Here is a 26,220-nt window from a genome sequence, read left to right on the forward strand (position 1 = left end):
GGGTGCAGTGACATTGTGGACAATCAGTGCCAGGTTTGTGGCTGTGTACAAATGGAACAATATGTCCATGATTTCACTGCAACCACAGATCTGCCAAAGATTTATTTCTGTGTGTGACGGGGCCTTAGGCTATGTGTGCACCTTGCATATTTTTCTGTGTTGTGGCTGCATTTACAACTTCACTGTGTCATTGACAAAATGCATGTGTTCTGATTCCCCAGCAAAGTCTATGAGAATCATGCAAAATCTGTGCGCACAATGCTTTTTGAAATGCAGTGTTTTGATTGTCAAAAATATGTCAAAAACCCATGCGTTTCAAGAAGCAACATGTCAGTTGTTTTTGCCATTTTGGCTGTGTTCTACACCCATTGAAATCAATGAGTTGTAGAAAATAGCTGCCAAAATGTGAAGCAGTGCGTTTGCATTGCATTATTTTTGCGATCCGCATGTTTTTTTAACATAACAAAGGCAGGTCTTTCTCTCTCTGTCGGTCGGTCTCTATCTCTATCTCTCTCTCTGTCCATGTCAGTCTCTCCCTCCCACCTCCTCTCTCATACTCACCGATCCACGATCACCGATGCGGCGCTGCACGGCGTTCACGCTGTGGCGGCTTCTCTTTTGAAAATGCTGGCCGCTCATTAATCCATTACGTATTCCTTGCTTCCCCCGCCCTCCGGCGCCTATGATTGGTTGCAGTCAGACACGCCCCCACGCTGAGTGACAGCTGTCTCACTGCAACCAATCACAGTGGGCGTGTCTATATCGAGCAGTAAAAAAAACAAATAATTGAGAAAAAAAACACGTGCGGTCCCCCCAATTTGGATACCAGCCAGGGTAAAGCCACATGGCTGAAGGCTGGTATTCTCAGGATGGGGAGCTCCACGTTATGGGGAGCCCCCCAGCCTAACAATATCAGCCAGCAGCCGTCCGGAATTGCCGCATCCATTAGATGCGACAGTCCCGGGACTTTACCCGGCCATCCCGAATTGCCCTTGTGCTGTGGCAAACGGGGTAATAGGGAGTTAATGGCAGCAGCCCATAGCTGCCACTAAGTCCTAGGTTAATCATGGCAGGCTTCTCCCCGAGATACCTTCCATGATTAACCTGTAAATTAAAGAAAATAAACACACACATCCAAAAATCCTTTATTTGAAATGAAAGACAAAAAAACACCCTCTGTCACCACTTTAAAAACCCCTCAAAAACACCTCCAGGTCTGACGTAATCCATGCAAGGTCCCACGACGCTTTCAGCTCTGCTACATCGGAAGCTTACAGGAGCGGCAGTAAAACACCGCTGCTCTCGATCAGCTCCATGCAGCAACTGAAGTGAGTAGCGTGATCAGCTGTGCTGTCACTGTGGTTACTCGCGGCCACCGCTCTCAGGTGGAGGACTGCAGCTGTGGCCGCGAGTAACCTGAGTGAAAGCACAGCTGATCGCCCAGCTCACTGCAGTCACTCAGGGGATTTGCGATCACAGGTGAGTCCTTCAGGGGCTCTGCCAATGTGACATGGAACGCCCAAACCATTCCAAGTAAATCTGAACTCAACTATGGCGCTCCTTCACTTCTTCATTTTGCAGTATGCCTTAAAAGTAGTTTTCGATCACATATGTGGTATTGGCGTACTTAGGAGAAATTGCACAACAAATTGTATTATGCAGATTCTCTTCTTACTCTTGTGAAAATGCAAAATTTGGGGCTAAAGTAACATTTTTGTAGAAAAAAAGTAAAAGTTTCATTTTTCCTTCCACATTGCTTTAGTTCCTGTGAAGAATCTGAAGGGTTGATAAACTTCTTGGATGAGATTTTGAGAACTATGAGAGGTGCAGTTTTTAGAATGGTGTCACTTTGGGGTATTTCTGCCACCTAGGCCTCTCAAAGTCACTTCAAATGTGATGAGGTCCCTATAAAAATAATTTTGTAAATTTTGTTGAACAATGAGAAATTGCTGATAAACTTTGAACCCTTCTAATTTCTAACAAAAAAAAATTATGTTTCAAAAATTGTGCTGATGTAAAGGAGACATGTTATATATTCACAAACTATTTTGTGTAAAATATCCCTCTGGTTTAAGGGTATAAAAATTAAAAGTTTGAAAGCTGTCAAGTTTTTCAACATATTTTTTATTTTTTTCATAAATAAACGCAAAAAATATTGTCCTAAATTTACCAGCAACATGAAGTCCAATATGTCACGAAAAAAAACAATTTTGGAATCAGCAGGATCTGTTGAAGGGTTCTGAGTTATAACTTCATAACCTGACACTGGTCAGAATTGGAAAAATTAACCTGGTCATGAAGGTGAAAACGGGCTGGGCGGGATGGGGTAAAGGGGATTAAGTTATAAAGAAAAAGAAAACTAATTATATTTGTTTAGTCTTTAGAACAGACTTCTCAGGGAGACTTGACTAACGTGTACATAAACGGGCCAGTTTATACTATATGGTGTTCCCAAAAATATTATCTCTACTAAAGAGGTTCAGTTCTTGCGTAGCTTTTGGCATAGTTTTTGCTCCAGATTGGGTGTCATGTTGTCATATTCCCCAGAATATCATCTCGAGACTCATGGACAGACTGAGAGGATGAACCCAGTCATAGAGCAATATTTGAAGTATTTTGTTTCATCTAATCAAGAGGACTGGGTGGAGTTTTTTCCCCTTGCTGAATTTGTTTTAAATAATCAAACTTCCATGGCTATCGAAACTTCACTTTTTTTTGTTGTGGGAGTTTTCATCCAGTGTTTGGGGATTTTTCTGGGTTGCAGTTCTCCTTGCCAGAGGAGTAGAAATTTTCTTTCTCTGTGATAAAATTCTGGAAGTAGTCGAATGCGGTCTTTTCATTGCTAGTGATCGAACCAAGAAAGGAAAAAAACACAGAAGCAGAATGGTTCCTGTCTTTAGGGTGGAGGAGTTTGTGTGGTTGGCGTCTAAAAATGTATGGCTAAAAGTGGCCTCTAGGGAATTTGCTCCCAAATTTGTATGTCCTTACAGGAAGACTGAAGTTTTGAATCCAGTAACGGTTAAGCTTCAACTCCTCGTAACTTGGAAAATCAGCAACTCGTTCCATTCTACCCTCCTGAAGAGATTTTTGGGGATGCCTGGTCCTTATGACATTATATAGGTGGATCTGGAGGGGGATTGGGAGTATGAACGGAGCAAGTCCTGGGATTCAGGCGAGTCAAGCACCATCTGCTTTATCTGGTTAAGTGGAAGGGTTATGGTCCTTGTTAGGGCCAGGTGGACGGGCAGACCCAGGAGGTGGATCCACTGGGCTGAACACCTCACCGAAGGCAAGGTGCCCGGTAGCCGGAGCACTACGGGTAGCAGGACAGTCCGTTCGGAGGAGTGGAGTGTAGAAGTCCCTGGGACCACGGAGTCACTGAAGGTAGTCCGGGTGACGGAGCTCAGGTTCGGAGGCCGAGATGACGTCAGGCAGAGTCCGGAACCGACGGAGCGAGAAGACGGGTCACCACAGGGATCGGAGATGGTATGAACTGACGGGATGGCAGACCGTCACCGTTCGGGGTTCGGGTATCGTCAGGACCGGTTGGCGAGGCAGGAGCGGCTCTAGGAGAGAGATAGGTAAGTATACCACAAGACACAAGGAGACCTGACTCCTAGCTTAGCAAAACACGAAGAACAGGCCCCGCCCACTTGGAAAGGATCTCCCTATATACCCTGTACCTGATTCTTCAATATCCTGTTGGAGGACACTGGCCCTTTAAGAGAGGGTCAATGACCGCGCGCGCGCCCTAATGCGCATGCGCAAGGCCCGGGTGCCAGAAGCCAGAGCAGGGAGTGGTGAACAGGAGGCAGGAGAGCCGGGCTGGAGCAGAGTTGCCGACGGGCGCCGGGAGCGGGGACCGGGCTGCCTGGGGACCGCAGGTGATGGGGCATGGAGGCTGTGGAGCGGGGGACGCCAGGCAGGGGAGCCGGGGAGCGTGGCAGGGGAGCCGGAGAGCGTGACAGGGGAGCCGGGGAGCGTGACAGTCCTGAGGATAATTTCTGCGTCAATTCTAAAAACCTTCATGCTGATCGCCTTATAAGAAAGTTTCATCAGCGTTGTCGGATATTGGTGATTTATGAGGGTCCAGTGGCCCCTCATAGAAGGAGGGTACTGTCATGGCTCCATGCTGTGGTTCAAACTAGTGATTTCTGGATGGATGGTTGTTGGTTGTCCCAGCTTCTGGGTTTTCTTACTAAGACATAGCTATTGCTATTACCTGCAGTTTGTTTGGCTGAATCCCATCTTAGTTATCTCATATATTGTTTTGTGGCGCCCTGGACTAGCCAGGTCGTCACAGGTACTACAACACACACCCCCACCCTGAGACAGGTACATCAGCCAGACACAAAATCCTTGTTGCCTCCCTCCAGGGGCTGATGTTCACACCAGGTGGGGTGGAGCCAGGCGGTTGGCCCCACCCACTGAGGAGTTCACAGTCCTGGAGGCGGGAGAAGGAAGTCAGTTCAGTTTAGGGAAGTCAAGGAGTAAGGAGTGAAGTAGCAGTGGAGGAGTAAACTGACCCTGTCCGGGTGTGTGGCCCGGGCACTAAGGGCAAGGTTGGCAGACGGTGGTGGCCGTCTGCAGGAGAGGCAGATCAACGCGGAACCGCAGGACCGGGGACGGGCGGTGGCCCGCCGGTACTGAACCGGGGAGGGAAGTGAAGCCAGCACACACAGGCAGGGCCTGCGGACCCCGACCAGGCTTGGAGCCGGCATTAGAGGTTAAATCCGTCAGTGACCGGAACCCCAGGGGTTTCCTAACAGCCAAGACCCGATTAAAGGCAACTTAGTTTACGTGTATTGTTTTGTATTATACTTGGTTTATAGCTTAGGGTGCAGTTAAGGACATGAAGGATCAGCCAGCAACAAGTGGGGGCGCCATTACGTGATCTTAGAGTGCCAACTGCGCTGTCAGGCAGGGACAAATAAGGGTCAGGTCTTGAGAAAGTACTAGCCTATTTTGGAACCTGTGGATTTCTGGTTTTACATTTCCCCTGGTTTGTCCATCCCCGTGAGAGTGTTATCGTTCAGTAGTAACAATATTCTGATCATGGGATGGACATACAGGTGCATGGCTTATTGGAAGTCCCAACCATGGTAATTGTAGTAAGGTGAGCACTAGTGATGGGTGGATCCACACTGTAAAAGTCCAGATCCACGCTGTGTCAAAGGTGCCCGGGTGCCGGACCCGGGCCCAGGATTCCGGGTGTTTGATCCGGATCTCGCATTCGAAAAATTAAAAAAAATAAAGAAAATAGGAATGAAGCAAGCGCTTTATACTTACCGAGGCTCCGTCGCGGCTGTAAAGTACTCCCATGTGGCTGTACACTGCTCTTGCGGCCTTCCTGGGCTGATGATCATTGCTCATCCATATGCACTGCTTCCCCTTTCCACCAGTTGTCCTGGCGTCTGTGATTGGTTGCAGTCAGACGTTCCCCCAGCCTGTGTGACAGAGTCTGACTGCTTCCACTCACAGGCTCTGTCTGTGGGTCAGTATTATGGCACTACATGGTTCCTGAGAATAGACATGGTGGTGGAGTGGGCATACTCCTGTCCCAACAGTGCACCTTCCAGGTCATCCCCCCAACTCCATCACTCTCATTTCCCTCTTTTGATGTCCACACTATCAGGCTCTTCCATCCCCTTCCCCTCGGAGTAGCTGTCATATACCGTCCCCCAGGCTCACCCACCCAGTTCCTTTACCACTTTTCAGCCTGGCTGCCGCACTTCATTTCCTCAGAACTACCAACTCTTATCCTAGGAGACTTTAACATCCCCTTGAACAGCCCAACCTCCCCATCTGCATCCAAGCTTCTATCTCTCACCACCTCCTTTGGCCTCTCACAGCTCTCATCCTCGGAGACACATGAAGATGGTAACACCCTTGACCTGATCTTTGTCCACCTCTGCTCAATCTCTCACTTTGATAACTCCCCTCTTCCCCTCTCTGACCACAACATCCTCTCCTTCAAGCTCACAGATCCTTGCCCACCCCAGCACACTCCCACCTATCACACATTCAGAAACCTACAGGCCATCGATTCTCAGACACTTTCAGACTCTCTATGTGACACCCTGGCAAAACCAGGTAGTCACAAATAGGCCACTGCATAACACCTTCCCTCATTAGGAAACACACAGCCAACCAGTAAACCCTAGTCACCCCCCTTTAGGGAAAGACAGACACACCAGTGGGCATGACCAGGCAGTTGGGACACGCCCACACAGGGGTCCAGACAGCCCGGGGGCGGGAAAGTAAGTCTATTTGTCTTAGAGTTCAGTTTGGAGAGGAGCGTGGGCTGGAGCTAGGGGTAGCTCCAGCAGTCAAGTCCAAGTTGAACGGTGCCAGGGTAGGAGCCCTGGTGCCTTGGCTAGGAGGCAGACGGTGGTCTCCGTTAACAGGACATGGGAAGACGGCTCGGTGGAACCGAGGTGGACCAGGCCAGGGTTGTAGCCTGCCAGTGCCGACACGGGGAACCGACCCGGAAACCATAGCACAAAGGGGGGTACTCGGACCCTGAAGCCAGGAACCAGAAACAAGTGGAACTGATTAATTAACCGGTTGAGGCCAGGAATAGAGGTCCTGTCCCACCCAAAGTCCCTCATAGAAGACAACAGCCCACCGATTAGGGATAAGAGGTCACCGCCAGGGCCCATAAATCCCACGGGCCACTATCTGCGGACACGGCTCCTTAGGCCACATCCAGCCGGGAGCGGACTCCTGAGTTTTATTCTAGGAAAGTCCAACTTACACAATGGTGCAGGAAAAGGATAGAAACCACCAGCCGGGTGGGGGATCCCGAACGCAACCGGCCGCGGCACCGGCCACCACCACCTTGGTTTACCAGAGACTTGTGTGTTTTACTAACAGTGAGTACACCAGCACTCCCTGCGGTCGTCATCTCCCCTGCACCAGAGCCACCAGGTCCCGGGGCCACCATCCCTGCCGATGGAGGGGTTAACAACTTGCTGCACAACATCTCTCCCGGGTGCCCCGTAACAGCAGCGGTGGTGTCCCACCTCACCACACACCGTGGTGGCATCAGAAACTTACTACAGCCTAGCCCGTACATCTACGTTCCCCCATTTTATTCGGCGTGTCCGCGAGACCCCCGGGTCCAGAGACCCTCGAGCCACCACCCCTGAAGGTCCGATTCCCTGCAGAGTCTGCTGCTGGCACGGGGGCGGCACATCTACACTCTTCACTATCCCCTATCTCCTCACTTTCCTGTCCTGATCTGGCTGTAAGGCACAACAATCATGCACTCAGAAGTATCCTAGACCAAGTAGCGCCCCTCTCCTTCAGAAAGACGAATCACAGGGTAAAACAGCCCTGGCTCACAACGCAAACTCTATTTCTCCAGCGATGCTCTAGGAGTGCCGAACACCTATGGAGGAAAACCTGCACACCAGAAAACTTCATCCACTACAAGTTCATGTTAAGAACCTACAACTCTGCCCTTCACCTTGCCAAACAGACCTACTTCACCACCCTGATCTCCTCACTTTCCAACAATCCAAAAAAGCTCTTTGACACCTTTCATTCCCTCCTCAGTCCCAAAGTCCAGACCCCTATCACAGACCTTCATGCTGATGGCCTCGTATTTCACAGAGAAAATAGAAAATATCCGCCAAGAGATTAGCTCCCATCCACCAAGCATTGTGAATCCCATCCCTCCCCACATCCCATCCAGCTCACTCTCCACATTTGACCCAGTCACAGAGGAAGAAGTATCCATGCTTCTCTTTTCTTCTCGTGCTACCACTTGCCCTACTGATCCCTTCCCCTCACACCTACTCCAGTCCCTCTCTCCGGTTGTCACTACTCACCTAACTAAAATCTTCAATCTCTCGCTCTCCTCTGGCATGTTGCCTTCCTCCCTTAAACACTCTATTATTACTCCATTATTAAAAAAACCTTCTCTTGATCCATCCTGCACAAGCAACTAAAGACCAGTCTCCAATCTCCCCTTCATTTTCAAACTCTTCGAGCACCTGGTCTACTCTCGCCTCACCCGCTACCTTTCCTCTCACTCTCTTCTAGATCCTTTACAATCTGGCTTCCGCCCTTTACACTCAACAGAAACTGCCCTTGTTAAAGTGACTAATGACCTACTGACAGCAAAACGAAACGGTGACCAATCTCTGCTTATTCTTCTTGACCTCTCTGCAGCCTTTGACACTGTTGACCACCATCTCCTTCTCTCTATGCTCCATTCTATCGGCCTAAAGGACACCGCTTTCTCCTGGTTTTCTTCCTATCTTTCTGGCCGCTCATTCAGCGTATCATTTGCTGGCTCCACATGTGCTCCTCTTCCACTCACTGTTGGGGTCCCTTAAGGTTCAGTCCTTGGCCCTCTTTTCTCCCTCTACACTGCCCCAATTGGACAGACCATCAGTAGATTTGGCTTCCGGTACCATCTTTATGCTGATGACACACAACTATACACCTCATCCCGTGACCTTACCCCCACTGTACTACAGAACACCAGTGACTGTTTGACTGCAGTTTGCAGCATCATGTCTGCTCTCTATCTGAAACTTAACCTTTCCAAAACTGAACTTCTTCTATTCCCTCCATCTTTTAACCTCCCTAAACCCAACATCTCCCTCTCTGTGTGCGGCACCACAATAACTCCTAGGCAGCAGGTTCGCTGTCTGGGTGTTATACTTGACACCGATCTCTCCTTCACTTCCTATATACAATCTCTTGTCCGCTCCTATCGCTTGCACCTCAAGAATATCTCTAGAATCCGCCCCTTTCTCACAATGGAAACGACAAAAACCCTCACTGTGGCCCTGATCCACTCCCGCCTCGACTACTGTAACTCTATTAATCGGTCTCCCCCTAACTAGACTCTATCCTCTACAGTCAATCCTCAATGCAGCAGCCAGGGTCACCTACCTGGCTAACCGCCACTCGGATGCCTCCTCTCTGTGCCAGTCATTGCACTGGCTGCCTATATATCACAGGATCCAATTCAAATTGCTTGCTCTTACCCACAAAGCTCTCCACAGTGCGGCTCCCCCCTACATCACCACCTTCCTCTCTGTCTATCATCCTACCCGTTCTCTATGCTCTGCAAATGACTTTCGACTAACATCCACACTAATCCGAACCTCCCACTCCCGGATCCAAGACTTTTCCCGAGCTGCACTAATCCTCTGGAATGCTCTACCCCAAGAAGCTAGGATGGATCACAACTTACTCAGCTTCAGACGCTCCCTAAAAACACATCTTTTTAGGGTGGCCTATCACACTCCCTAGCCGAATTGAATTTGCTTAACTCCACATCAAACTCCACTGCACCCAAATGCATCTCAAGGGTCTGGCCAACTGGTTAAGGCATCCCTTATCTATCCCCCATCTCGGGATTGTCATTGTAAATAAGCACTTGCACCTTGTTTCCACACCCCATCTCATTGTAGATTGTAAGCTCTCACAAGCAGGGTTGTCTCTTTTTTTTCCTTAGGGGTACTTCACACACAGCGAGATCGCTACTGAGATCGCTGCTGAGTCACGTTTTTTGTGACCTCATTAGCGATCTCGCTGTGTGTGACACTGAGCAGCGATCTGGCCTCTGCTGTGAGATCGCTGCTCGTTACACACAGTGCTGGTTCGTATTTTTATTGTTGCTCTCCCGCTGATAAGCACACATCACTGTGTGTGACAGCGAGAGAGCAACAATCCTGAATGTGAAGGGAGCAGGAGCCGGCGTCTGACAGCCTGCGGTAAGCTGTAACCAAGGTAAACATCGGGTACCCAAGGTGGTTACCCGATATTTACCTTCGTTACCAGCCTCCGCAGCTCTCACGCTGCCAGTGCCGGCTCCTGCTCCCTACACACGCTAAGTTAAGCGGTGTGAGCTGGTAACTAAGGTAAACATCGGGTAACCATACCCGATGTTTACCTTAGTTACCAGTGTCCGCAGCTTCCAGACGCCGGCTCCGTGCAAGCGCAGCGTCGCTTGCACGTCGCTGCTGGCTGGGGGCTGGTCACTGGTCGCTGGTGAGATCTGCCTGTTTGACAGCTCACCAGCGACCATGTAGCGATGCAGCAGCGATCCTGACCAGGTCAGATCGCTGGTCGGATCGCTGCTGCATCGCTAAAGTGTGAAGGTACCCTTACTCTAATCATTGTATTTTCTATAACTGTCATTTGTTTGTATAAGACCTCCTGAATTGTAAAGCGCTGCGGAATATGTTGGCGCTAGAAGATTTATTATTATTATTATGGTATAAAAATAAATATATAAATAAAACAATTGGCGTAGGGTCCCCCCATATTATAATACCCAGCACAGATAAAGCATATGGCTATAGGGTACAGCCCTCTGCTTATCTAGGCTGTGTATCAAAATAAGAGAAATCGCATGCTGCTTTTTTATTTTTTAATTACTTAAATAAATACTTTAAAAAAACGGCGTGTGGTCCCCCAATTTTGATACCCAGCCATGATAAACCCCGACAGCTGGGGGCTAGTATTCTCAGACTGGAGAGGCCTAAGGTTATTAAGCAACCCAGAATAAAAATAGCAACTTGTAGCTGCCCGAGATTGTCGGTAATCCTGTAAGTAAGAAGAAATAAGCACAAACACAGAGCAAAATCCTTTATTTGGAAGAAAATACAAAAAAGACCCTCTTTCACCACTTTATTAATCTCAAAAAATGTAATCCACACAATGTCCCACAATGGTCCTGGCTCTGCTACATCTAAGCTTTGATAAAATAACAAGAGAGCCTGTGAAAACAAGGGGCGCAATAGGGTCTTACCAGGTAGACAAGGGAAGAGAGAAGGTGAAGAATGTACTCACCTATAGGGGTTGTGAAAGAGTCACAACACCTAGAATTGCATTTAATGGTTGAGATAGCTGCGGCACCGGATATTCAGGCAGGTAGGAACATCAAAGGAGATAGTTTTTTATCGCTGCGCTTTTTCACCACTAAAAAGACGAAAATTATATCAACCAAGTCTTTATTGAAAGAGCTAGTACAAGTCAACACGTTTCTGGGGTCACAGCCCCCTTCTTCAGGACGAAATAACAAGGACAAGGATAGTCGGTTATTCGTGTCCTTGCTATTTTGTCCTTAAGAAGGGGGCTGTGACCCCAAAAACGAATTGACTTGTACTAACTCTTTCAATAAAGACTTGGATGATATAATTTTCGTCTTCTGAGTGGTGAAAAAGCGCAGCGATGAAAACCGGTCTCCTTTGATGTTCCTAACATCCAAGCCTGGAGAGACCAGAAAAATGTCCGATCTCTCCAGGCTTGAGAAACACTGAGAAGAAGGACCTGGCTGGCAGCAGTGACGTCACTCAATTCACCGGAGGTCATACTCGGGTTCCCATGGTATGATCTCTGGTTACCTGAAGCACTTGTGCTTAAAGTACGGGTCCATGCCCCACATCCCACCAGCCCTTTAACACTGACAGTGCTGGCCGGGGGTTGGGGAGAGCAGCCCGCAATCACCTGCTGGCACAGTCACTGTTAAAATGCTGCACATCTATTCATGAACCATGAGGCTCAGGATGAGCAGATCTCTGCAGCCGCCCAGAGGAGTGCTGTATGTCTCATGAAGCAGGAGGGTTAGGATGAACAGGTCTGCACATCCTGAGCCTCCCAGTCCATGAATAGATGTGCAGCATTCCTCTTTGTGAGCAGGCGCAGACATCTGCTTATCCTGAGCCTCCTGGTTCATGAATAGATGCAGCACTTTAACAGTGACAGTGCCAGCAGGGGGGTGCGGGCTGCACTCCCCAACCCCCAGCTGGCACTGAATCATGAACCAGGAGGCTCAGGATGAGCAGATCTCTGCACCTGTGATATTTCCTCCTGTCCACTATAATTATCCTCTTGTCCCTTTGCATAATTATAGTGATGGGAAAACATCATCCCCCATCTAGGAGTCTTACCCCCAGGCCCCCGCTTCTATTATAAACAACTCCATGCCCACTTGGACTTAGAGAAACAATGTTTATGGCGTCTGGAAAACATTTGGCTGTATTTTGAACACGACTCCATCACATAACAAATTACATCATACCTGGAATGAGCCCGTACATTCTAGGCTCACGATAGATGCTAGTGTGTACGAACTCCCTCAGTTACACTGCTTTCCCCGCCCACCAGCCGTCCTGGTGCCTATGATTGGTTGCATTCAGCTGCCACACTGCCACTCAGGGTGGGGGCGCATCTGACTGCAACCAATCACAGGTGCCGGTGGGCAGGGAAAGCCGTGCATATGCATGAGCAGTAATTAGTGGTACAGGAAGTGAATGTGAGGCCTGGAAGCAGTGTACAGTCATGCTGGAGCCTTGGTGAGTACAGTGCGCTTGCTCCTTTCCTCTATCCCTTCTACCACCATTTTTAATCTCCGGATTCTGTTCCCCAAAGACTTATATGGGGGCCAGATTCTGGACCGGATTCGGATTTAAAAATAAAAGAGAACAGGGACCCGCTGGTCCGGTTATCTGCGAGTCCACCTATCTCTAGTGAGCACCTTTTAGTGCATTACATGATCAAGAAAGTTTTTTTCCACTTGAAGTAAACACTGAAAGTTTCTACTAAATGACAGCAAGCAGAGGTCTTCACAACTATGAGAAATTGGCATATGGTAAAAACGTGATGTAAACTGAATGAGCTTTTACTACATGAAAAATAATATCTATTTGTATAAACCTAAATAGCCTTTTAAGTTATTCTCTTCTGCATCTCATCATTGTGTTTTACATGGCTTTTCTCAAAACTAATAGAACCCATTCCAGTTACCAGATGTAGCCCCAATTATTGCACTGCGATGTTTATTTATAGCTTATGTTTTATTGTGGAGGTTTTTCGGCATTTGTTTTTATTTATGTTTCTACATTAATTCAATAATAGGTCCCAAAAGCAAAACATCATATTTTAGAAATCATCAAAAATAAGAACGCTTTATTTCCAAATTAAATTATTTTCTAATAAGGTCTATGAATTATTTACTATAGTTTTCTAATTTGTAACTGAATTGTCAGCTCCATGTACAAGTAGTAACTATAACTTTTACAATTTTTTTTAATTTTTGTAATAAAATCTAAATTTGTAGGTGTAGTCATGGAAATAAAAAATAACATTAATTATTGACCATTATGGGAAAAAAGCTGTAATTGAGTTGTAATAATAAAACCTGATGTGTAAATATATTTTGTATTGTATTTATTTTATGTAATATTTTACATTAAATGTAAATAAATATATATACACACATATATACATATATATATATATATATATATATATATATATATATATATATATATTTAAAATTAATATATACAAATAAACTGGGAGAGATTGGATGCCCTGGAAGGGTATGGTTAAATGATATTTTATGCTAATGTCCAATCCCCTGATGATTCCGTTTTATAAGTGAAATGCGTTTGGGGGACGTGTGCTGCATGTTTGGATTTTACATATTTAATATTTGTCTATGCTGTTGGTACCCCAGGTACATGTTTATATAAAGAGCTAAGTTACTGCCACCCAGCGTATCTTAAACAATGAAATAATGGCAAATATGAATTCTTTTGATTCTCACCTCATTATATGAACTTTTAAATTAATATAAGTTACATCTGACTGATTTGTAAGAGAGGGGCTCTATTTAGTGGGGTTCTGCCTGCTAGATTTTGGTAATATATTACATTTTAAGCAAAATGTTTGGCAACTTCCCAATATGCTTTCAGTGAGAGAGAGAGAGAGAAAAAAAAAACGGATCCGGATCATGCACCCTGAATCCCGGGTACTGGTCGGACTCGGATCGGGCTCTCAAACCGTGCGGATCTGGATTTTGCGGATCCGGGTCCGCTCAACACTATTCTTAATGAATTACTAAGAGAACTTAGAAACCTCAAGAAATGTATATAGGAATAGTGGTGAGCAAGTACTACCATGCTCAAGTGCTCGGTACTCATGACCACTTTTAAAGTTTGAGGACTGCCATGTTCTGGTGCTCGGTACTCGTAATGACTTGTTATGAGCGATCACTACCATGCTCAGGTGCTAGGTACTCGTGACCACTAGTGATGATGAGAGAGCACTACCATGCTCTGGTGCTCATAATGACTTGTTATGAGCGAGCACTACCATGCTTGGCTGCTAGGTACTCGTGACCACTAGTGATGATGAGTGAGCACTACCATACTCGGGTGCTTGGTATTCATAACAAGTAATGATGGGTGAGCACTACCATCCTTGTGTGCTTGATACTCATTAAGAGCACCTGAGTATAATGGAAGTCAATGCGGTACTTGAGCATTTTTCAGAAAGATTTCCTAGAAAAATGCTTTTCTCCCATTGACTTCCATTATACTCGGGTACCTGAGTTGCCCATACGAGCGTCCAACTGCTCTTAACTAGTACTGAGCACCCGAGCATGGTAGTACTTACCCATCACTACTTCTTATGAGTAGCAAGCACTGGAGCATGGTAGTGCTCGCCCATCGCTAGTGGTCACGAGTACGAGCACCCGAGCATGGTAGTGCTCGCCCATCGCTAGTGGCCACGAGTACTGAATACCCGAGCATGGTAGTGCTCTCCCATCGCTAGTGGTCACGAGTACTGAGCACCCGAGCATGGTAGTGCTCGCCCATCAGTACTTGTTTTGAGTACAACACCAGAGCATGGTAGTGCACGCTTATCACTAGGGGTCACAATTACCGAGCACCCGAGTATGGTAGTGCTTGCCCGACACTTCTTGTTACCAGTACCGAGAACCCGAGCATGGTAGTGCTCACCTATCACTACTTGTTGCCAGTACCGAGCACCTGAGCATGATAGTGCTCACCTATCACTACTTGTTACCAGTACCGAGCACCTGAGAATGGTAGTGCTCACCTATCACTACTTGTTACCAGTACCGAGCACCTGAGCATGGTAGTGCTCGCCCATCACTACTTGTTACCAGTACTGAGCACCTGAGCATGGTAGTGCTCACCTATCACTACTTGTTACCAGTACCGAGAACCCGAGCATGGTAGTGCTCACCTATCACTACTTGTTACCAGTACCGAGCACCTGAGCATGGTAGTGCTCGCCCATCACTACTTGTTACCAGTACCGAGCACCTGAGAATGGTAGTGCTCACCTATCACTACTTGTTACCAGTACCGAGAACCCGAGCATGGTAGTGCTCACCTATCACTACTTGTTACCAGTACCGAGCACCTGAGCATGGTAGTGCTCACTCATCACTAATGTAGAAACTTTACTGAAAACTTCCAAACATTTTTATTATAGAAATAACTGAATTTGTAGTATGCATTTAGAACTTGTGTCATGCTACTCATCTGTATGTGTCATCTCTACTATTGCTCCATCTGTGAATATATATGCTCGGTCTAATATCAAGCCTACTCATCTCTATCATGTTGCATCTACTATTGTCCATCTGTAAGTACACTGTTTATTATGCTTATTGTGCTATTTATTTATGCTTTTACTCACCTCTGCGTTATCTGTTTCTGTTTCCTTTCTCTTATCACTTTTTTTTACACAACTCTATTACAATGTTTTGTATATTATTATTTTATTGCTTTTTGTAATACCACTTTTCATTTCCTTGTGTTTAACCTGATGCTTTAAACTGTTTTTAGTAAAAGGTTTCAGAACTACACGATTATAATTTTGTTTCTCTCACTGAGAACAATCAATCATTTTTTCAACTGTTTTTACTAACGTTATTATTACCGTAAAAAAAAACAATACATATACATTTTGATTCATAAGAAATGGATTCTAGAAATGATTTATTGTAAATATCTGCATTAAATGAACCCATTCTATAAAAGCCACATAGAAAATGTAATGAGTTCTGGGGTAAAGCTGCAAAGCGAGATTCAGTAGGAAGGAAAAGGTTAATTTGAGAATCCCCCTCCTTCTCCTCACTCCCTCGCTTTACCCACAGAGGGCACTAGGACCCTGCAGGCCTCTACTATAGGCTGCTTTACGTCAGAGGGCTGGACAGAGCTGCCAGTCTCCTGTGTCCCATCTCCCTGTACCTTAAAGGAAAAATGCTGCTGTCTGTCCCTCCAAGGGCAGGGATCGCCTCTTTCAGCTATACCAGGAGCCATAAGAAGGTAACCTTGCTGTCCATACTTGTCTTGTGCCCCTGCACTACCTGCGCACTCTCACATTTACTAACAGGCCTATGCCAGCCCTTAAAAAATGGTTCACAAATGATTTGTCTGGGAATCAGTTTACCCTTGTAGAAGGCGGGGGACTTATTGGTGTGAAATGCACTTATATACCTCTTCGCATACCAATCCGATCAGTGTATACATGTGAATGCGCCTGAGCAGGAAGTGCACTCTGTGGCATTTATTGCTGTCTTGACTTTGGCTACAATGTTGCAAAAAAAATGAGAAATAATGTAACTGGATTATACCGTCAGTTATTGATGTCATCATGTGTCATAAGGTTTCTCGGGTTGTGGTGTGTGATGTGTGTGATTATGGAGCTGGATGATTTGGAAGTAACATTGAGGGAAGCACAGAGGAAGGGCATTCACAGGGAGAGAGAAAGAGGGAGAGAGGCGCACCCAGAGGCAGGCAGACAGGAAAGAAGGAGACTCAGGGTGTACGAGTAGGAACATAGGAAAGCCAAGGAACGGGGAACATTGGGACAAAATCAACATATACAATAGATATTACATAACCAGTAAGAACGAATAGCGCCGTCCGCTGTGTGGATAGCCGGAAGGACACATAGCGCAGATTTATTCCATAGTCCGCTGTGTGGATAGCCGGAAGGACACATAGCGCAGATTTATTCCATAGTCCACTGTGTGGATAGCCGGAAGGACACATAGCGCAGATTTATTCCATAGTCCGCTGTGTGGATAGCCGGAAGGACACATAGCGCAGATTTATCCCATAGTCCGCTGTGTGGATGCCCGGTAGGACACATAGCGCAGAATTATCCCATAGTCCGCTGTGTAGATGCCCGGTAGGACACATAGCACAGATTTATCCCATAGTCCGCTGTGTAGATGCCCGGTAGGACACATAGCACAGATTTATCCCATAGTCCGCTGTGTGGATGCCCGGTAGGACACATAGCACAGATTTATCCCATAGTCCGCTGTGTGGATGCCCGGTAGGACACATAGCGCAGATTTATCCCATAGTCCACTGTGTGGATGCCCGGTAGGACACATAGCGCAGATTTATCCCATAGTCCGCTGTGTGGATGCCCGGTAGGACACATAGCACAGATTTATCCCATAGTCCACTGTGTGGATGCCCGGTAGGACACATAGCACAGATTTATCCCATAGAAGTAAGCGGATAAACCTGAATAAAGAGAGTGCACAGGTATCATTGTGATCACTAATATTAGCGCAGATTGTGCCGAGGTCGTCGCTATAGCACTGGCATCACTACGGGCAGCTCCCCAGGGTCTACCAACTCATCACAACTTACCATCCTAACCTGCGTCTTTCATGGTGGCAAATACTGCAGCTATAAAGTAATATGTGGAGTCTAATGTTCTTAAGTATACTAGATTCAAGGTTATCATGCACATCCTATATGTATGTATGTGGATATACTGCTAAAATCTAGGTCATTTTGATATTGGTAAATATAAGTTACCTAATATAAATAAAACACTAACGATAAATAACTTACAATACGAATGTATGTATTGTTCTTCGTTTTTCATGACAATGATTAATCCCTCATATAGCCAGACCCCCCCCCCCCAGATATTTGAGCTTTAACAGTTACATGCTCTTCTGACTAATCAACTGTAGGTATAAAATCTGTATCGGGATTACAAGTCTCATGCGTTTTTTCTAGTATTGGCCTCCTCATCTGAACAGAGAACGTTTGGGGGACCCATAGCCTGAGTACTGCTCCAACCTCTGCACCCTTTATGGTTATGCCCATTGTGCTTAGCCATTACTTTTACTGGATTTCCTGGATTTCCTTACATACATTTTGAGCTACTATATACTAATATCAATATAAAATGGTTGAGCAAATTGCCGGATGATCTGATGTGATAATTGATAATTCGCAGTCAGAAGGTAAGACCTGCGGAGTCGTCAGGACCCCATGTGTCAAAAGTTACTGCTAGTCTGTAAAGAAGGCAATTTTTTATTTTGTATCCTTATCAATGATTATTTTTATTATTTAGTGCTTATTTTCTATTAGAATTGCTCAAATCATAAAATTATTTACTACATGTATGCACGAAATGCAAAACTATTGCAGTGATTGTAGCATATACGTCAGTTCATTTTAACCTCAGCTCCCCCCGTAAGCTTTACTGCTCCCACATGGATTGTATCCTATGTTATTTATCCTAAATATAACAAGGGTAAAAATATACTTGGTTCAGGCCTGTGTGGTGAAGCTGCAAGACTCAGTAACATTTTCTCCAGCCATATTGCTTCCTAGAATGGACCACTAGTCCGATATTGTATATCTCTGTACAGATAATATTTCATTTCAGCTCTTCTATAACCAGTAGGGCAGTCTAGTTTGTGGGTTTTATTTTGCTAGGTATGTTCTAATATTGACCTACAGCATCTCCTTCATTCTTGAAGATACTGCTTGTTGTAATGTGACCAATTAAAAGGTACAAATATATAGATACATATATTTTATTTATTTTAACGGCCTTTGGATCGATCTCGGGTCATGGCAACTTGATAGATGAACAATCTGTACGAAAAAAGATATTGTGCAGCCTAGATAGGGCCACCATGGTCTTCTCCGCCGTTATGTTGATAGTATCAAGCCACCTGGTTGCTGGTCTTCCTCTTCACCTTTCCTCCGACCATGATGTCCTTCTCCAGTGATTGCTCCCTTTGTATGATGTGTCCAAAGTAAGCAAGTCGTAGCTTGGTGATCTTTGCTTTCATATACAATATATCACAAAAGTGATTACATCCCTCAAATTTTTGTAAATATTTTATTATATTTTTTCATGGGATGACACTGAAGATAAGACACTGTGATACAATCTAAAGTAGTCAGTGTCCAGCTTGTATAACAGTGTAAATTTGGTGTGGTCTCTAAATTACTCAACACACAGCCATTAATGTCAAAACCGCTGGCAACAAAAGTGAGTACATTCCTCAGTGAAAATGGCTAAATTGAGCCAAATTTGCCATTTTCTCTCCCTAGTGTCATGTAATTCATTAGTGGTATAAAGTCTCAGGTGTGAGTGGGGAGCAGGTGTGGTAAATTTGGTGTTATCACTCACACACTCTCTCATACCGGTCACTGGAAGTTCAACATGACACCTCATGGCAAAGATTTCTCTGAGGATCTGAAAAAAATGAATTATTGCTCTACATAAAGATGGCTTAGGCTATAAAAAGATTGTCACCACCCTGAAACTGAGCTTCAGCACAGAGGCCAAGACCATACAGCCAGACTCCACTCAGAACAGGTCTCGCTATGGTCAACCGAAGAAGTTGAGTGCATGTGCTCAGCGTCATATCCAGAGGTTGTCTTTTCAAAATAGACATATGACTGCTGCCAGAATTGCTGCAGAGGTTAAAGGGGTGGGGAGTCAGTGCTCAGACCATACACTGCAGACTGCATCAAATTGGTCTGCATGGCTGTTGGCCCAGAAGGAAGCCTCTTCTAAAGATGATGCACAAAAAATCCTGCAAAAAATTTGCTGAAGACAAGCAGACTAAGGACATGAATTACTGGAACAATGTGCTGTGGTCTGTTGAGACCAAGATAGACTGGGCCACAGGACAGTATTCCAACATGATAACGACTACAAACACCCCTCCAAGATGACCGCTGCCCTGCTAAAAAAAACCTTAGGGTAAAGGTGCTGGACTGGCCAAGCATGTCTCCAGACTTAAACTGTATTGAGCATCTGTGGGGCCTCCTCTAATGGAAAGTGGAGGAGCGCAAGGTCAGTGAGAGAAACAAAATTATAATTTTGTAGTTGTGATACCTTTTAATGGCTAACTAAAATAAAATAAAATGATGCTACAAACGCAAGCTTTCGAGACTTCTCAGCTTGCTTTGTAACATCATTTATTTTATTTTTAGTTAGCCATTAAAAGGTATCACAACTACAAAATTATAATTTTGTTTCTCTCACTGAGAGCATTTATCAACTGGCTAACACAGCACCAAAACGTTTTCTCTTTTAACTGTTATTTAGAGGGAACCAAATTTACACTGTTCTACAAGATGGACCCAGACTACTTTACATTGTATCAAAGTGTCACATCTTCAGTGTTGTCCCATGATAACATATAATATATTGTAAGCAATTGCCTGCTCACTAAGGCTGGGTTCACACATAGCGACAACGACGTCGCTGTTACGTCACCATTTTCTGTGACGTAACAGCGACCTTGTATGTCGCTGTTATGATCGCTGCTTAGCTGTCAAACACAGCGACGCAGCAGCAATCATAACGTCGCTACATGTGCAGGGAGCAGGGAGCCGCGCACACTGCTTAGCGCTGGCTCCCTGCTCTTCTAGCTGCAGTACACATCGGGTTAATTAACCCGATGTGTACTGCAGCTACATGTGCAGAGAGCAGGGAGCCGGCACTGGCAGCGTGAGAGCGGCGGAGGCTGATAACGAAGGTAAATATCTGGTAACCACCTTGGTTACCCGATGTTTACCTTGGTTACAGCTTACCGCAGCTGCCAGATGCCGGCTCCTGCTCCCTGCTCGCTTCATTTCGTCGCTCTCTCGCTGTCGCACACAGCGATCTGTGCATCACAGCGGTAGAGCAATAATAAAAAAAACGAACCAGGGCTGTGTGTAACGAGCAGCGATCTCACAGCAGGGGCCAGATCGCTGCTCAGTGTCACACACAGCGAGATCGCTAATGAGGTCACTGCTGCGTCACAAAAACCGTGACTCAGCAGCGATCTCAGCAGCGATCTCGCTGTGTGTGAAGCACCCCTTAGCTGCGTTTCCAAGGTAGCACAGGAACAAAGTCTTAAAAAGTCCAAACGGTTTATTAAAAAATCCAGCATAAACCGCTTCTCCAAACAAAATCACAAACAATGCACAGTTAACCCGGATACCAGTCCGTTAACTCCAGAAAGGTTTCTGTGCCTCTTTCTCTGAGTACAAAAGCCCCTTTACCTCTTGCTGGCTGTTTCCCCAGGAACACGGATTTCTGGTCCGTCTTTGTCGCGGATCGTCCGCTCAGGTTTGGACACTACCAGTGTCAGAGTGGAGCTCCCTCAGCCTCCACACACTCAGTTCCAGATGGTTGAAGGCAACTCACGCTTCATTAGACAGGTTCCTTCCAGAGGCTCCAACCTCTTTGAGAATAGCAGCCTCTTTACCTGCCAGAGGCTGCTCCTCATGCAGTGCTTCTCATATACTGCTCCAAAATCCATGTGCCAAACAAGCTAATTAAGACCTGTGTCAGACACACCCATAGGCAGGGTATGTGGATGGCCAGTCCCACCCATCTCTTAGCCATCCGTAATCCTGGCCCATTCAACTGGAAGATGTGGTACTATATGTACCAGAAAGAACTCCGAGGATCACACCACTTCTGTGGTACATACCTGTCATTCACAATATAACCGGTTGCCTTGTCACAATATCTACAAAAATGTGCGGGTGTACTCACTTTTTTATATACTGTATATATGGAAGCTGCTATAGTATGACGTATTCTAGACACTTTGTCCTGGAGCATGCCTGTTGTTTTAGGTGATTTTGAGAATAAGCTGTCATAGTTGCATATAGTTACATATGTTGAAAAAAGACCTAGGTCCATCTAGTTCAACCTTCCTCCACCAGTTCTACATTTTGTCATTAAGTTATTATGTGTGTGAATATAATGAATAACACTATTTCTGCCCAGTATACGGTATATTTTAACCTCTATTACGCCACTAGTTGTTCCCTCTGCAGGTTCTCTCGTTTCAGTTGTCTCTCAGCTGGTGGTTGGAGACAAGCAGATAAGATGTTTGTAATGCAGGGCACACAGACATGAGGGATTCCTGCTCTCCTGTCTCTGTGTGTTCCATCTTTACAAGCAGCAAAGGCGAGGAGGACATTCTGCAGCAGAATAGAGCAGTGTAGCTGTGCATCCAGCTCTACGATGACATAAAAACTCCTAAAAAGCAACAGCATGGTCTGTGTCTGTCTGTGCCTCTGTCCATGCTGACTCTCACTCCTCACCTCTCCATACACGTCCGAGGACACTTCAGTGAACCAGTCTGTTTTGCTTTCACCAGGATACATTAGAAAACTTTCTCTAGTTTTGCTTGTACTATTGATTAATGGAACGTTTGTTAAAACAGTGTTGTAAAATGTTGAAAAAGCATTCTCCACACCGAGATCTTCAATGTGTGTATGTTTCTTTACATTTGTGTCATCTGGAAATTTTGGCAGAAATCTATGTGACATTTTGGATAGAAAACTTACTAAAGTTTCTGTAATTAGTGAATCCTCTTCATCTTAATGCCAGAATTAAAGTTTATTGCAAAATTCGGTTCCAAACTTTGGAATCAGAAAAATATTGAATTACACCATTTTACATAGTAATTGGACTTTGTAATACTTCCAATGTTCCTAGTTCTCTAATTGGAGCTCAGAAGTTCTAGGAACATTTGATTCCATGTTACTATGTTCAAGTCACTTCCTATACAAGCTTGGGTGGTTTCAATAACAATCTACACGACTGGAGAAATTACATTTTCTATCAGTTATATCAAGCAGAATACAGACTGTACTTTTAGTGGCTGGTGTTCTGTGAGTGGACCACCTAATGGAACCGATCAAATGCTCCCCATTTTTATTATCACCATTTCCTTCATGTTAAAGGGAACCTGTCACCAGATTTGGTGACTATAAGCTGTGGCCACCACCAGTGGGCTCTTATATACAGCATTCTAGAATACTGTATATAAGAGCCCAGGCTGCTCTGTGTAACATAAAAAGCAGCTTTTATTATACTCAACTGCGGGGCAGTCGGGTGTGATGGGCATCAATCCAGCACCTCCTCTCTTCCTTCCATTGCCGTCCTCCTTCAGAGCTTTGTGTGGATGACACGTCCTACGTCATCTACACAGAGGCCTCAATTGCGCTCCTGCGCATGCACACTTAGATATGCCCTGCTGATGCAGATCAAAGGATTGTAGTGCATATGCATGGGCGGTCTTTGATGTCCCCCCCCACGCATTATAGTACTTTGCACTGACCTCAGTCGGACAGAGCAAAGTGCACATGCGCAGGAGTGCAATGGAGGCCTCTGGATGACTTGTCATCCACATGGAGCTCTGAAGGAGAATGGTGGTGAAAGGAAAATAGGAGGGGCTGGATCAAAACCAGCGACGCCCATTGGACCCGACCGCTCTGTAGGTGAGCATAATAAAAGCTGTTTATATGTTATACAGATTGGCCTGGGCTCTTATGTACAGTATTCTAGAATGCTGTATATAAGAGCTTACTGGTGGTTGTCACAGTTTATAAGGGAAAAATCTGGAGACAGGCTCCCTTTTAATAGAGTCATCCTGAAAATAATAAAATAGTAGGATTAGAGATGAGTGGATCTGTTGATGTTCAGATTCGGTGGCTTCAACCAGACTTTAGATAAAGTTCAGTTCTGGACCTGGACTTGAACTGAATCCCATTGGAAGTCACTAATTGGGCAGTTTGGCTCTCCGGCCACATGCAGCCAGCCATAAACAGATCACTTTTGGGGGAAGGGTTGTTTTTTTTTTTTTTGTACGTAATAGCACCTGAACTGCAAATTCGGACACTGATTTTTTTGTAAAGTCCATGCTCGGTACAAACCCCGAGCTTTACTGTTCGCCTCCGCTCATCTCTAATAAGGGTCATAATTCAAAACCGTACGTGTATAACATGTAGCTTTTAGTTTTCTTAGTTTGCATGCCTGTCCTTGATCACCCACGTTTTTGTTCTTGTAGATAAGCTCAAGGCTTCTCCAGGTGGGATGCTACACAGGGTCCCACTAGCGCGGCCCCCAGGCCTTTGGGCCGTGGCTTCTGTACAGATTTGCCCTCTATGTGATACTTGTATAGATTTATTTCTGTAATGTATCAGATACTAAGATCACTAATGCATTTTTCTCTGCTTTTCAATGATAACTTAATGTTCTCTGATATCATATTACAGTGCTAGATATACAAGAGGAATATTAGGTTTAGATGAACAGCGGCGGGTGTCATCTTACAGCGGGGAATACCACAATTTGCAGTTGGATTAAGATAACTTGATCTGTTTTGTATGGTTAGGGCTGAGCTGTAATGTAACTGTTGAGTAACGCCTGGTGGATGGCAGGTTATACCATATCAGCGCTGACATTTCAACCTTATAAAATCATGGCTGGACGGGAACATAAGACCAGTCATAGAACACCATGATATCAGCTTGAGAGGAACAATCCCAGCTCACCAAAAATAAAATACCGAACAAATGACATGTTCATATCACAGGACGCAGGGGAGAACCCAGTGTGCAGAGTATTCCGTGCTGGGAGGAACAGTGCCGGAGACACAGTGATGTCACCCACAGAGCGCTGGGAAAATCCCATGTTTGATACTTGGTCCAATTATTAAGACTAGTTTTCCAGAACAAGATGCAACATTTCATAGTCTCCTACATTTTACAGGAAAAGGAGGTGTCACTATGACCCACAATGAGGTATTATTTTCTGATTCATGAACCTGTTGCCAAGGTTGGAGAATGATGCCTAAGGGGTACTTTGCACACTATGACATCGCAGGTGCGATGTCGGTGGGGTCAAATCGAAAGTGACGCACATCCGGTGTCGCCGTCGATATCGTAGTGTGTAAATCGTTATTGATAAGATTAACGAGCGCAAAAGCGTCGAAATCGTATGATCGGTGTAGCGTCGGTCATTTCCATAATTTCGGAAGGACTGATGTTACGATGTTGTTCCTCGTTCCTGCGGCAGCACACATCGCTGTGTGTGAAGTCGCAGGAGCGAGGAACATCTCCTACCTGCGTCCTGCGGCTCACGCCGGCTATGCGGAAGGAAGGAGGTGGGCGAGATGTTTACGTCCCGCTCATCTCCGCCCCTCCGCTTCTATTGGCCGCCTGCCGTGTGATGTCGCTGTGACGCCACACAACCCGCCCCCTTAGGAAGGAGGCGGGTCACCGGCCAGAGCGACGTCGCAGGGCAGGTAAGTCCATGTGAAGCTGGCGTAGCGATAATGTTCACTACGGCAGTTATCACAAGAGATCGCAGCAGCGACGGGGTCGGGGACTACCGCGCTCGGCATCGCAAGCATCGGCTTGCGATGTCGTAGTGTGCAAAGTGCCCCTAAGGGTATGACCGCACTTTGTGTTGTCCTAGTTGCATTTCTAAACGCACGTTTTGGAATGAATTGATTTAGCCAAAGTTGCCTTTTTCAGAAATTTAGCGCTAAAAAGTAAAAACGCATGCGTATTTACCGCGTTTTAGATGCGTTTTCAGCGCTTTTTACATGCTTTTTCCCTTGCGTTTTGAAAGATGCGTTTTGAACATCAAGACACTGCTAAATAAAGATTAGTCAAACAGAATGAAAAAAGAGAAAAAAAAAGCAAAACAATTTTTGAATTATTTAAGAAAATAGTTATATTTCATGAAATTATAGTGGTTTCATAATATTTATTGCTAAAATAGCAATAAAATCATAATTTTCACAAATTTAATTGTCGAACTATGTGTGTGTGTAAAGGGACATATTATTCAATTATTTTAATGTCTGAAAAGCATGCGTTTTTGAAGTAAAAAACGCACTGTTTCTGCACGTAAAAATCAGGTAAAACGCTGGAATTTTGATGTTTGCTGCTTTTTGATACTTCTCATTGACTTCAATGTTAGCAAAACGCTGCAGAAATGGCAAAAACAATTGACATGCTGCTTCTTTGAACGCATGGTTTTTGCCACAAATTATGCAAATTAAACGCTGTGTTTTAAAACGCAAAGTGCGGTCTAGAAATCTACATTTTCCATAGACTATTATGGAAAAGCAAAACGCATGCCTTTTGGCATGAAAACGCTGCAGCTCAAAACGGACCTAAAAAGCAGCTGAAACGCAGGTGGAAACGCAAAGTGCGGTCATACCTTAAACGTGCCCATGACTTTATCCTTACGTGCATACTGATCTCATATTGTCCACACAAGTGTCCACAGTGTTTCTGGTTATCTATTTGCTCCATATTAAGCTAGAAACAGTTAATCTATGCT

The 26,220-nt window shown here is 45.3% G+C and overlaps 1 protein-coding gene across 2 annotated transcripts in view; it reads left to right on the top strand.

Moving 5' to 3' along the window:
- Window positions 1-15,998: 15,998 nt before the first annotated feature.
- Window positions 15,999-26,220, top strand: part of RBMS2 (RNA binding motif single stranded interacting protein 2) — a 206,091-nt gene continuing 195,869 nt past the window's right edge. For both annotated transcript variants that reach the window (XM_075334443.1, XM_075334441.1), the window contains exon 1: window positions 15,999-16,118. In XM_075334443.1, the coding sequence (XP_075190558.1) occupies window positions 16,053-16,118 (66 nt within the window). In that variant the 5' untranslated portion in view covers window positions 15,999-16,052. The remainder of the gene's footprint in view (window positions 16,119-26,220) is intronic.

Source organism: Anomaloglossus baeobatrachus, chromosome 2 (genome assembly GCF_048569485.1).
Source record: "Anomaloglossus baeobatrachus isolate aAnoBae1 chromosome 2, aAnoBae1.hap1, whole genome shotgun sequence".
NCBI lineage: Eukaryota > Metazoa > Chordata > Amphibia > Anura > Aromobatidae > Anomaloglossus > Anomaloglossus baeobatrachus.